The sequence below is a fragment of the Cryptotermes secundus genome, unplaced genomic scaffold (genome assembly GCF_002891405.2).
Source record: "Cryptotermes secundus unplaced genomic scaffold, Csec_1.0 scaffold117, whole genome shotgun sequence".
Classification (NCBI taxonomy): domain Eukaryota; kingdom Metazoa; phylum Arthropoda; class Insecta; order Blattodea; family Kalotermitidae; genus Cryptotermes; species Cryptotermes secundus.
Window position 1 is genome coordinate 2082552 of NW_019737981.1, and position 13211 is coordinate 2095762.

The 13211-nt window shown below is 41.9% G+C and overlaps 1 protein-coding gene across 3 annotated transcripts in view; it reads left to right on the top strand.

The window, feature by feature from the left end:
* LOC111870546 (proton channel OtopLc) overlaps positions 1-13211 on the top strand; it is a 44929-nt gene continuing 31718 nt past the window's right edge. For 2 of the 3 annotated variants that reach the window (XM_033753871.1, XM_023862913.2), the window contains exons 1-2: positions 1-69; positions 2783-3221. In XM_033753871.1, coding sequence (XP_033609762.1) covers positions 47-69; positions 2783-3221 — 462 coding nt within the window. In that variant the 5' untranslated portion in view covers positions 1-46. Of the gene's footprint in view, positions 70-2782; positions 3222-6592; positions 6687-13211 lie in introns of those variants that run through there. The other variant, XM_033753873.1, reaches the window with a different exon arrangement.

Here is a 13211-nt window from a genome sequence, read left to right on the forward strand (position 1 = left end):
GACCAGTCAAGTTGTCAGTGCCAGCGCAAGATTGGTGCAAGCCAGAATGGAAGACAATTTTTCCGTGAGGTAACACACTACAGTGAACTACTTAGACTATGCATATTTTTAAAACTAATTTTTGCAATTTCGCTTACCTCACCGATACTGATGTTGACTTTTGTACATAGCAATACAGTATGTCAAAGTCAATAAAAGGCATAATAGAAATGTACTAAGTCCGTCTTGAGACCGTAATAGTTGGTCAGCTGGTCAAGAAACTTCGCACCTTTCATGGATCTCAGATATTATCATGTTCACAACAGGCCTGCAATGACCCATATCCTGAGCATGTTGAATCCAGTTCACAAGATATTTCCTTAAGATCAGTTTTAATATTGCTCTCTCAACTCCAGTATAAGAATAGTTTTCCCTTTATGTTTTTCTAGTTACTTCATTAATTCAGCACCAAAAATAATTCACACACAAATTACAAAATATATGCTTATAGGCAAAAGTAAAGTTGCCTCTGAAACTAGGGACTAAGCCGTGAACGCGAAGAGAGAACATGGATCACTAAACTTCACGTACGTTTAAGCTTGGCTTTCGATTGACCGATGAAAGAAAGAGGTCGGTTTCAGTGAACCATACATTATTTTTCCTTGAAATTTATTAAATAAACCCTAGGTATATAAATATAAAATATATTTAACGTAAAAGTTTTTTGAATAAGACCAATGTATGATTACTATGCCAGACCTTTAAAATGCCTTTGTACGATGAGCCGTTATTAATAAAGAAACCAAAGGTCGATACAAATTTCATGTACCGTACGGATACGTTCCACCGATACGGGTTAGAATTGGATTTCGACAGCTTTCTTTGGTGAACATGGGATATATTCATCTTAAAGTCTGTCTTCTTTCCCCAGACTCAACATCAAATTTCACAACTGTACAAGCCTGTGTGAAAATACTGACTCTGCATTCCGCCTTTTGCGGTGTACGTGCAACGTCGGTTAAAATTCTCTCGTCTGCTGTTTGTTCTCACTACATGTTTCGGCCGAAGCAGCCGTCATCAGGTGCACATGAAGGACGTTGCTGCTCATTGAAATGATGTTCTGTTCTTCTTATGTAGTTGCTCCGGGCTACACGCAATTCTAGGTTATGTGGGTCAACCTAAACAGCTGTTGCTATGCACGTGTTTGCCTTGTGGCTTTGTTGGTTTGTTGGCTTATCTTTGGTTCAGTGTGTGGCTGTGCTGAATGCTTTTGCCGGAGCGGAAGCTTGTTGTTTGGCAGTCGGCCATCATGGCCTATATGAATACTAAGATCTTTCACTGGGCCGAAGACAACTGAAGACTGAAGCTGATACCCATCAGCACCCACAGCAGGGGTTAAGGAGTTATGGCGCTTAGACACAGGGGTATAGGCCTATATACTTGGCGGTTTCCTGTCCTAAGTTATACTTGATGGAGTCAGAGTGTGGTTTCCTAGCAGGTGTATCGTCTTCGGTTCTCGCGGGAGACTATGAAAAATATGACCTTCTGGATGTAACACCATGCAGTCTGGCACAAGTAAAAGCAGACGAATACATGGCATCACATCCAAGAAGATGGTACCTTCAGGTATTTCGTCACCTTCCATATCCATCCCAGTTGATCGTACATTGAACAGGTACAACGGTGATAGTTACAGCGATGTACTTAACACGCGATGGGGTTTGCGCTCTTGGGGCGTATTAGGTGTAGATAGTGTTTACTGTGATGTGTGATTAGCCGTAAGCAGGTGCTGACACATGTAAGCCTGTGTGAAGATATTAAGAAGTTCGTATATATGTTTGTAAATTTCGTTATAAAGTTAATCTTTGGCCGATAAGNTTTGCGCTCCTGGGGCGTATTAGGTGTAGATAGTGTTTACTGTGATGTGTGACCAGCCGTAAGCAGGCGCTGACACATGTAAGCCTGTGTGAAGATTTTAAGAAGTTCGTATATATCTTTGTAAATTTCGTTATAAAGTTAATCTTTGGCCGATAAGATGGTCGCGCGCGTTCTAAGGCATCAACTGTCTTCGCTCGCTCGAACGCTGGGATTGTGTGCTCGAATCCCCCTCAAAGGAATGGATATATGTGTGCGTTTATTCTGTGTTTGTGTTGTCCTGCCCAAGGAGTCCTTCCGTCTGTGTAAAAAATGGATTACGAAACTGAAGAAGAGGCTAGGGCCGAACAAAGGGCTGTAGGGACATTGATAAAAGAATGAAAGTTAATCTTTGACGACTCGTATACTTTGTTATAGTATTTCTATAATTCATGAATCCATGCAGCAGCGCCTTTCATTAGATAGCAAGAGTCGCTTAGTTGGTAAAGAAACTCTGCCTTTTATAAACCCCGAAGGTTCATTAGCGTGTTCATAAGAGCCCGCCACTGGACCGTATACCTAAGCCAATGAGCTAATTCGTGCGTAACTGAAAGCATAAATAGATTCATGGAAGAAATAATTTATATGTTAATTAAAGAATTGGTTAATGAGACTATAAATGCGTGATTGAACTAATAAATGCACGAATTAACGAAAGTATTTAAGTACGTATTAATGGATCAAATATGAGCGAACAAATGCACACGATTAGTAAATTTCCGCAGGAATCAATATGACATACTGAGTTCGAAATGAGTCGTCATAGAAACAAATATATGAAACCAACGCTTATCCACAGGCGTCTTAATATTCGGTGTGTATTCAAAGAAAAAGTGTATCACAACAGTTGTTGAAATGGATAGTGACTCCAGAAGAATCCTTTGTGCAGGTACCAGCAAATGGGGTACTCGGTGTCATCAGAGGAGGACCTGGCAATTGCCAGAGCGGGTGACAGGAAACCAGAGCAGCACTTCACAATGTCACACAAAGATGATACAAAACGAGTTGGAAGAAAGAAGTACACGAGATTTGATGGCTTACGAGACAACAACGATTACAAATTGAAGAACCGGACTGAAGGGGATCCTTGTACTGGAGAGGGTCCTCAGGAGTTAGACAGAGTGGACGTGTTAGATGTGAGGAAAGAGGTCCTGAAGTTGAACCCTTCTGATCTCAGGGCTGGACTTGAGCAGGTGATTCATAAAAATAATAATAAGGGTGGAAGAGGGGCGTCGGGAGGAGAACTGGAACTGAAGAGAAGGCGATTCAACGTCAAACCCTCACCGGAAACGAACCAGGATGAGCAGATATTCCAGGATTCAACACAGGTTGGTTCTCTTACTTGTACCCGTAAATAGGCAGGGCAACAGGCACAGTGCTGAGCTCGAGAGTAAATTTATTCCCAAGATCCTGGAGGATATGTTAGTAAATACTTCAGTAGAGACGAGGTTGCTAGAAATTTGCGGACAGTGAACTTGAATAGCATGCCCCATGACACCTCGTAACATGTAACCCCCAGGAAGAAAGAGGGTGAGTATAGAAGCTTCTGTTTTGCGTGCGTTACTGAGAATTAACACGTTTATAACCAGGAACACTGTGCTTTCAAGTTATGATAATTGTACAAGCGATTGGAGGTTTGATGACAACAAAACAGACGCAGAACTGCGTTGAGGAAACTCGAGGAAGACGGGATAATGATATTTTAGTAGTATGATGATACAGATGGGACTGAGATGGCTCTCAGGAAGTTTAAAAATGAGAATTTGTAAAGATCATGTTGAAACAAGGGGATATTTAGTTTAGGTGATTGCTTACTTAATATCAATCAATTGGTTGGTCAATAAATTAATCATTGGATAGGTGATCATTAAACTTGGTTTCCTTAATTAATCAATTAGGCAGTCAGTAAGTTGAAACAAGTATTGTAAAGCAGTTCCTTGTTTACCGGTAACGTTTAAAGCTGACTGAACTGTACTGACTGTTCGAGGACGTCAACAGTGAAACCACAGTCGATTGTGGCATTCCCCTTCACTAATTTTCTTGAATTGGATATGAAACGTAGTTAAACTTCCTCCTCGTCGGGGGGGGGGAGTTGACAGTTTTTCCCAGTCGGATCAACTAATGCTTCCCTTTGTGGAAGATCAAGCTACACACAGTTATACCAGCAGCAGGCCTGACCAGTCCCAGCCGGGTTAAAGTAACAGCCTTCAGTTCACTGAGAATCAGTCCGCAGTCATAAGAGTATGCATAACATTTCTTCTTCTTCTTCTTCTTCTTCGCCTTATCGTCCTCCTTCTTTATCGTTATTAGTTCTTCTCATTCACCTCCTTTTCCTTCGTCTCATTTCCCACTTCTTCATTTTTGTATTATTCTCTTCTCTCTCTCTTCGTCTCTTTTATCTTTTTCCTTTTCTCTGTCTCCCCCTCATCCCATTCCTTTCCCTTCTTAGTACTAGAGCCCGACTGGAACACTGGCCTCCCGTCCACTGTACAGGTGTCTCACTCGGTCTCGAAGGTTGCCATTTCGGACACAAAGTCGGCAAGGGGTTCGATCTCACACGAGTTATGACACGTTCACATATCCCGACCGGAAATATCGACATATTTATTGCTTACAAGGTGATTTGTAAATAGCGCCTAAAGATCCCTTGCTACGTCATCCGTGACGTCAGGTTGCACGGTGGCTACATCATAGCGTAACTGAACAGTTGATGCTGAAACGCATGCAAGGACATCGCATTTTGCATATACCCACACAAATGTAATAGCCCCATACAGCGGACGCGATACCCGGTTGCTGCAGACACAAGTCTATCATTGAGAAGACAGTAAACAGTAGAGATACGTCACTGCATAGATGCTAACTCCCAGTATTCAACAGTTAATCAAGAATAAGGCCGCGCTATAGCTCAAGAGGTTAGTCGCTGGCTTCTCATCGCGGCGGCCCGGGGTTCGATCCTGGGTGTGGTCAAGTGGGATTTGTGGTTGACAATGTGGCGCCGGGGCAGGTTTTCTCCGAGTACTTCGGTTTCCCCTGCCAATTTTCATTCTACCAATTGCTCCACAATCACCCTCACCTATCATCTGGGGCTGGTACAATAGGCCAGAAGTGGCCGCAGTACAAGGGACTTAGCCCCACCCCACTAGCAATAAAAAAATCAAGAATAGGCCTTGCTGTAAGAGACCCTAATATATATCACAGACAAGGTTAATAAAACTTCATTGTTTTCCGCATCCCATAAAGTTTTATAACAATTAGTTCGTGTTTCCTACTTTGTCTTCTCCTTCAACAATCTCCTCATTGCACTAAATTTTTAATGTTTATTCAGCTTCTTTTCAAATCTTTATTCTCAAAAACTTAAGTACTACATACCAAGTAATTTGAACTGGCCGATTACAGTGACCGCGCGGTCTAAGGCAAGAACTGTCCTCGCTCGCTCGAACCCTGACATCGTGGGTTCGAATCCCACTCAAGACATGGATGTCTTGTGTGTTTATTCTGTGTGTAGGTTGCGGTCTTGCGACGGGCTGATCTCCCGTCCAAGGAGATATATCCACTGTGTGTAGGATTAAGAAACTGAAAGAACTTCCAAATTCCAACAAAAGGACTGCAGAGCCATAGACAGACGGATAACTACGACTTACTTGCTCGACAGTTTTATCACATAGAACAATTTTTTATTTTACAGGCTGTTTTCTTTTAAAATGCAATCTAATTTAGTCCATGTGTGAAAGAAAAATTTATTGATCGAAGATGCATTCACTCCCAAAGCAAATTAAATAAATAAATGAAACAGCTCCCCCTTGAAAACTCCTTAATTGATGCTGAGAACCCCGATTTTCCAGCATGTCTTCATTTCAAAACACTAGTTCGAAGTTCCGCAGCAAGTCCTACTCGCTTTAACTATGCTCACTCGCAGGTATTTGCCGAGGTCAAGAAAACGTGGGTCAACATATCCACTCCGCCGTATTTACCATTAGCAGGTATGCTAAATAAAAACAGCATAGAAAACACATACTTGCGAATTTCGTGAAATATTTCTGTTATATTTAAAAATTTATTTTGTTATTTGAACAGTTTCCATATACCTTATAAGGCAAAGTGAAAAAGGATAACGGTCATATAGTTAAAAATGTAACTTAAAAATGTTCCCGTGTTCATGCCACGAAGACGAATGGGAAGTTGACGTATAGTTCCACACATTCTGAATCTCCATTAACAGCCGAGAGAGAGCTCCCGTACCCAGTGAATAGACGTGTGAGTTGGCCCCAGAACGGAACGTGGGTCGTCCAAGCCCGTAGCTAGTCATTTTACTGTCTGGGATGATGAATAGTATTATTAAAAAGACTGAATATCGCCGCGAGCCGGAACAAATTATTTTTTTTGCGCCGATCGCTTTCGCCATGCGCTCAGCATTGTTCCAACCTCTGCTCTACCACCTTACAGAAAAGAGTTAAATGATTATGTCTGGATTCGACCTCTCCTGAGCGTACAAGAAGTCACTTCTTTCTCTGGATACAGAGCAGTTACAAGAACAGGTGACAGTCTGCCATGCCTTAAATTAGGAACTGAGACAAAGAAACATCACTGAGTTACGCTCGGGGAATTTCACATCAGTGAGAGGGTGAAAAGGAAAGGCAGACAAGCAGTCGAGCGTCTTAGAGAGTGGTTAGTTACAGTAGCGGGGCAGCAAGAGCAGTGTTGTGGTGACTGGAACACTGTTCGTAATGGGCTGGGAGCCTTACACGTGTGTTCCAGCTGTCACTCTTGGCGTCTGAGTCTGCAGTTACCAGGTAAGATCACAGTAGCAGTGGAGCATTCACATCAGTGCAGTGATGACTGGAACGCCGTTCATGTTTAGGCAGGAACCTTACACACGTGTTTCAGCTGTCACTGTTGACATCAGTGTCTACAGATACCAGGTAAGATGCAGCATATAAACACGAGGGAGAGTCAGTAAATAGGTCACAAATGGATATAAAACGTCAAACATATAATATTTGAAACTCGAAGAAACATTTATTTCTTGACATATCCTCCGCCAACATTGATAGACTTATCCCATTGCTTTACCAATGCGTCAAAACCAGTAGAAATAGAAATAGAAGTATTTTCACTGTTGTCGCAGTCCTTGCCGCACCTTCGTTTCAACCTCTTCATCATCATCGAAACGTTTGCCACCAAGGTGGTTATTTTGTGGACCAAACAGATGGAAATCACTAGGGGCTAAGTCCGGGCTGTAAGGTGGATTTTCAAGAAGTTTCCACTGTAGTTCTTGAATCTCTCCTGAGTTGTTCGGGATGTATGAGGTCTGGGGTTGTCACGATGAAGCAGCACCCCTTTTGTCAGTTGGCCTGGACGATTTCTACGAATTGCATCCCGAAGCTTGAACACAACTTCACGGTACGATGCACGATTCACATTTTCACCACGCTTCTAAAAATGGGCCAAAAGTACTTCATGAAAATTCCAAAACACGGTAAGCATAACCTTCTTAACTGATGGCGTAACCTTAAACATTTGCATGAAGGTGAACTGGGATACATATCCATTGCACTGAAGCACACTTTGATTTGGGCTGGTAGTGATGCAACCATGATTCGCCCCCAGTAACAATCCTGTTAAGCATATCTTCTCCTTCCCCTGCATACAGCAAGAGATGTTAGACAGACCAATTCGGTTCATTTATTTATCCTTCAGTTGTCTGGGCACCTACCATGTGCACATTTTCTTAAACTTCAAAGGATCATGCATTATGCTGTATGCAAAATCATGGGAATACGCTATTGCAGTCGCTACACTGTCTGTCATTATCCTCCTGTCAGCTCGAATCAACTCTTCCACTCGCTGCACAGCTGCTTCTGTCGCAATCTCAAGAGGACGACCTGGTCAGGCATTGTCTGCAACTTTCGAACGTCCTTTAGAGAATTTCTCAACCCAATTGTGAACCGCTTTAAACGGGAAACAATTTTGGGCCGTAAACGGGAAACATTTCTTTATGAATGTCTTTGACACTAAGTCCTTTTCCCACAAAAATCGCACACCAGAACGCTGCTCTTCGGTAGGATACTCCTCAAGCTCGATCGCCATTTTGACTACTGAAAGCAGCCTCTGAACATGCGAATGCGTGTCTGCTACCTAGACTGTCATGAAGCTGGACTGTGATACACATAGAACACCTATTACGACCATTAGAGCTGTTTTACTTCCATTTGTGAACTATATACTGACTCTCCCTCGTAGTTACAGCAATGGAGACGCCAGTACAGTGCTGTGGTGACTGAACCGTTGCTCCCAATCGGCTGGGTGCCTTACACGCGTGTTACCACTGTCATTGCTAACGTTGCAGTCTACAGTTACCAGGTAAGGTGCAGCAGTTACAGTAATGGAGACGCCAGCACACTGCTGTGGTGACTAAACCGCTGCTCCCAATCGGCTGGGTGCCTTACACGCGTGTTGTTACTGTCATTGCTGACGTTGCAGTCTACAGTTACCAGGTAAGATGCAGCAGTTACAGCACTGGAGACGCCAACACAGAGCTGTGGTGACTGAAACGTTACTCGTAATGGGCTGGGAACCTCAGGCACGTTCTGCACCTAAACGGAAACAAGCGATACGACATACGGCGCAGCATACAACACGACACCTGTTGAATCCTAGTAAAAACGCTGCGCCCGCCATGTTGCTGTCGTGTCTCTTCGGCCTAGACTGTCGATTTAAAAAGACTTTCGTCGTGTTGCTTAAGTCGTATCCTTGGCTTACACCCTGCCTTACACGTTTGTTGCAAATCACTGTTGACATGGTCGACATTGTTACCAGGTAAGATGCAGCATATTTGTAGTTACAGAATAGTGTTTCTGATGTCTCAAAAAATGAAATGGACTGGAAGCCTGACATATGTGTTTCAGCCTTCGTTGTTGACGTCTAGGTTTGCAGTTACCAATAAGTTTTATTATCTCTTTGTCTAATAGGCCGGAAAAATAAAGAAAATACATTTTATTTGAAGATGTAAATCTCTCTGGTTGACATACATCGGTAAATATTCTAATTACTTAACAGAAAAGTAAACTATTAATACAACGAAATCAATTAATCAACGAACCAATTAACTACCCATTTAGCCAATCAACTTATTAACGAATTAATACATTAACCATTTTTAACCAAGCCATTAAAATGTGACAAATGAACTAACCATTCAATCTATCAAACACCCGACAAATTAATAAAGTAATTAAAACGCCAAACAATCAACAATTCAATCAGCTAATCTATAACATATAAAAAGAACGAATTAGTCAAGCAAGTAAAGAATCAACCATGAAGCGAAAAAATAACAAACCATCCGGTCAACAAGTAACTAATTTATATGCCAACAAGATAAGAACCAATGGACCAATTAATGAAAAAAGTAACTATTATTAAATTGATTAACAACAAAACCAACCAATAAATACAGCAACAAATTAAGAAATTATCTAACCCACTAATCAACCACGTAACCGTTCAGTTATAATTAATCAATAATACAAAAAATCAATAATTAATAATAAAGAATTAACTAATAAAACATTTATCTATTTCACTAGTAATTAACTAATAACACCTAATCTAACAATCAACGAATAAAATAATCTTGCAAACAATTGACAAACCAAAAAACCAGCCAATTATGTAGAGGCGTAAGAAAAGAACAAATTGACGATGTCACACAGCTGTCTGTGACGGCCGACACGGGGTACCGTAGGGACCCTCCAGCATAGCGATTTCCGCATTCGTTACAACATTCACTTTTTTCTTACCCTTCAGAGCTTTGTGGCGTCTCTCTGTTCTGAGTCATACTTTCAGAAGTCGACAAAAACTAGTGCTGTTTACATCTTACTGCAAATGCCCTTTGGACATGAAAAGGGACGTGGAGGTTAAACAGTACAATATTCGGCACTAGGCTGGCTCTCCAGCCAATTAATCCGTGACGAAAAGGCCCCTGATATCCACTGACAGGGTCAGGGTCCAGCGGTGGCGATTATAACCAAGGGGAGTCGAGCCCCGTATCCGCTAATTTCATTGCCGTTCCATCACTGCTCTGCGTGTTTACATATTTGAAGAAAGTTTCCTAACTGCACAGCACACCTTGTAAGCTTCAAAAGTTTGGACAGTGTCTTGGGCTGCAAAATACATCTGCAACACTTATGGAACCCAAAGGTTGATCATAATCTTCAGGACAGTCTCCTGCTTGACCCTACAGAAGTCAGATGCAAGGCTTGAGAGCGGTGAGATGGAGCTCAAAGCAGACACAAATGTGGGGAACCAATTCCGCTCCAAAAGCTTATAAATAAAATAATATATTTAATAAATACTTTCCAGTAATCGGATTATCTCTGAAATGGATGTCGATGAAAGATCAGGAATAATAAGACAACAAGTTAATTAAACTGAAATCCTGTATTCCTGCTTAGTTACAATTTCTTTTTAAATTAAATAAGAATGAGTTTGGGGCCCTCTAGGGTAAGTGGACTGCAATCCCCCCCAGTAGGCCTGATCAGATGTATCCAGTCCACACTCTAACGCCACTTCAATAGCATCCCCCATCTACATCAGTCTCTCAAGTGAACTTCTCAAGTTTTCCGACTAAAACGGCACGAATGTCTCATCTCAGCCTCGCTGCTTTTGTCGACCTGATATCGTATGGTCGAGTACAGAAATTATTAAGATATACATTGTAAGATTTGAGGTCTTCACGGTGGTGACTATCAAGAGTGCCGTCTTCTGGGATATGATGCAATGTAGATATCGTACAAACCGACGTTTCGGAGGAACATACAGCCTCCATCTTCGGGGTAGAAGAAAATAACAAAAAATCCGCGAGCGAGGAACCAGCGTGAGGAGGTGACTTATTTTCTTCTATCAAGATGGAGGCGATAAGTTCCTCTGAAACGTCGGTTTATACGATATCTACACGGCACCACATCCCAGAAGACGGCATTATTCAAGATATACATTACTCAATTCTCACTCTTCTTCCTTTACTTTTTGCTTCCAAAGTCCAAATATTCACTTTCGGGAACGTCTCATCTATCACTGCAATGGGAATGATCTGTGTACTGTACTTTAATAGGAAACAATATGAACTAATCGCTGCAGAATCTCTGGAACTCAAACATACCCGCGTTCCTGAAAATATGTTTTCGTTTACGAAGTTTTTAAAACAAATGGTTAGAAGACAGATCGCATGTGTGAGGAGTCGACCTTTACACCATTATTCAACGTTATTTTCAGAGGACGATGGGCAAATATCTTCTTGATCAGTAGCTTAAACGTACTGGTCTGTGTTAAGGTAGATAATTACAATATATTATAATTTGTAAAAAATATATCAGATAAACTATTTCCCTTTCGATAAGTTATGTTCCAGGTATATTCTTTTTTTTTTATCTGTTGCGTAGGAGAATACAAAGTTAGGATTTAATAAAGAGTTATCAATAACAGAAAATTCAATCGGCCATTGTTGAGGCAGTAAATTTGGTAACTTCGCCAGCTGATTTACTTCGTACGCAACGCCGACTGTGAGTTTCAATGGAATTTTCCGTTATGTTTCATGTTTTCTGCTCCCATATATTGACACTATCCTGTATCCGCGCAGCGGGTTTGATTTAGAATGGCAATAAACGTGATAAGTCAGACTGGATGATTCGGTTGACCAGTCAGCATGAGTTGCGGAGTCCAATCTTTCGGAAATCGCGGGGATCAAACACTTAGCAAACTGAAACATACAGAATGATCGTTTTCATTCGCCTAACACGGGCATTGCAAAAGGGGAACCCCCCTATACGCCCACACTTCCTGCTGCTCAGGAAACCGCATTCCGAGAAGAGGTTTCTCTAAGTAGGAATGTGACAACCGGAAGAGAGAGAAAGCTATTCTTCTTAAGCGAGACCAGCGGTGTGGCTACTCTACAGCCGCAGCAGTGTTGCATGCATTATCTCTTAATACCACAGTGGTAACTATATTTACCACCTCATTTCACGTTCTGTACCTCAGTACTTCTCCGTCTCTCCGTGTGCATGTGTTTCGTTAGGTTATCACACTAAACAGCGATCGTTTTTCTAAATATTAATTGACTGATATTTGCAACGAAAATGCTCCTGTAGCCGTTCCATGACTCTCTGTTCGTATGCAACATCTAGAGAACCGCTGATTAAGTTCTACAGTAGAGAGTTTTGTCACACAGAATTACTGGCTTTCTGGATGGTGTCCACCGTTCGTCCAGTACAGTGTCTGAGGTTAGCTCTTTTTAACGGAGCCCACGGAGTGGGTGTCTCTCACCCTATTACCCAAGGATGCAAACAGATCCAGATTCGGAAACGTATAATGTTGTTTAGAATTCCGGTCGAGTGACAAAGTCCAAAAACCCAGCAATTTCCAGTGTCATACACCATCGTCAGAACCCTTTTGAATTCAGTTTTTGTCCCAGTTTGTGGGTACATTTCAAACTCGGTTAAAATCGAAAGACAGCGCATAAAGTTCCGGGTTTTAGTCCGCAAGCGAACTATACCGACCGAGCGACCGCCGCTTGTTGGCGAGTGCCAACTTTCAGCGGATAGAGGGTGTCGTGTGGTCAGCGCACCGAATCCCCACGGCCGTTAATTTCGGTTTTCAAGACCAGAGCCGCTATTTCCTTGAAACAGCTCCTCAGTTATCCTCATGAGGCTTAGTGAACCCCGTTCCAGAATGACTACTTCTCAGAAAATCTGGTAGCGCTGGGAATCGAACGCGGGACCTCTGGATCTGTAACTAGGAACTTTAACCACTAGACCACAGAGGCGGTCTAGACAATAATGCATGCTTTACATAAATATTTACATGCATTTCTGCGCACATCTCGAGCGTAACTCGCTAAATACTTACCAGAGCGAGAATTGTTTCGAAGAAACACTGTAGAGGAACACCGTAAGTCGTTCGCTTTTTGCAATAATTAACAGACAAAAAGATAGGTTCTTAAGCTGAGCCATCTCGTAATTCGAGAAGCGTAGGACAGATTTTGATCAGATATCATCATCATCATCATCAGTAATCTGTCAGACGACAGGTCCACAGTCTCTTCCAAAACAATTCCTCCACTTAATGCGATCTAGAGCTTTCTCCTTCAAATGACAGTATCCTCTTCTGTCCCCAAGGTCATCCAGCATCTTCTTACGTCTTCTTCCTCGTCTTCTTGTCACTTCTATCCGCCCATCTATCTTTCCTTCAATAGCTTCTTTTAGAAGGCAGTTTCTGCGTAAAACATGACCAATCCAATTAGCCTTCCGTTTTCTTATTTC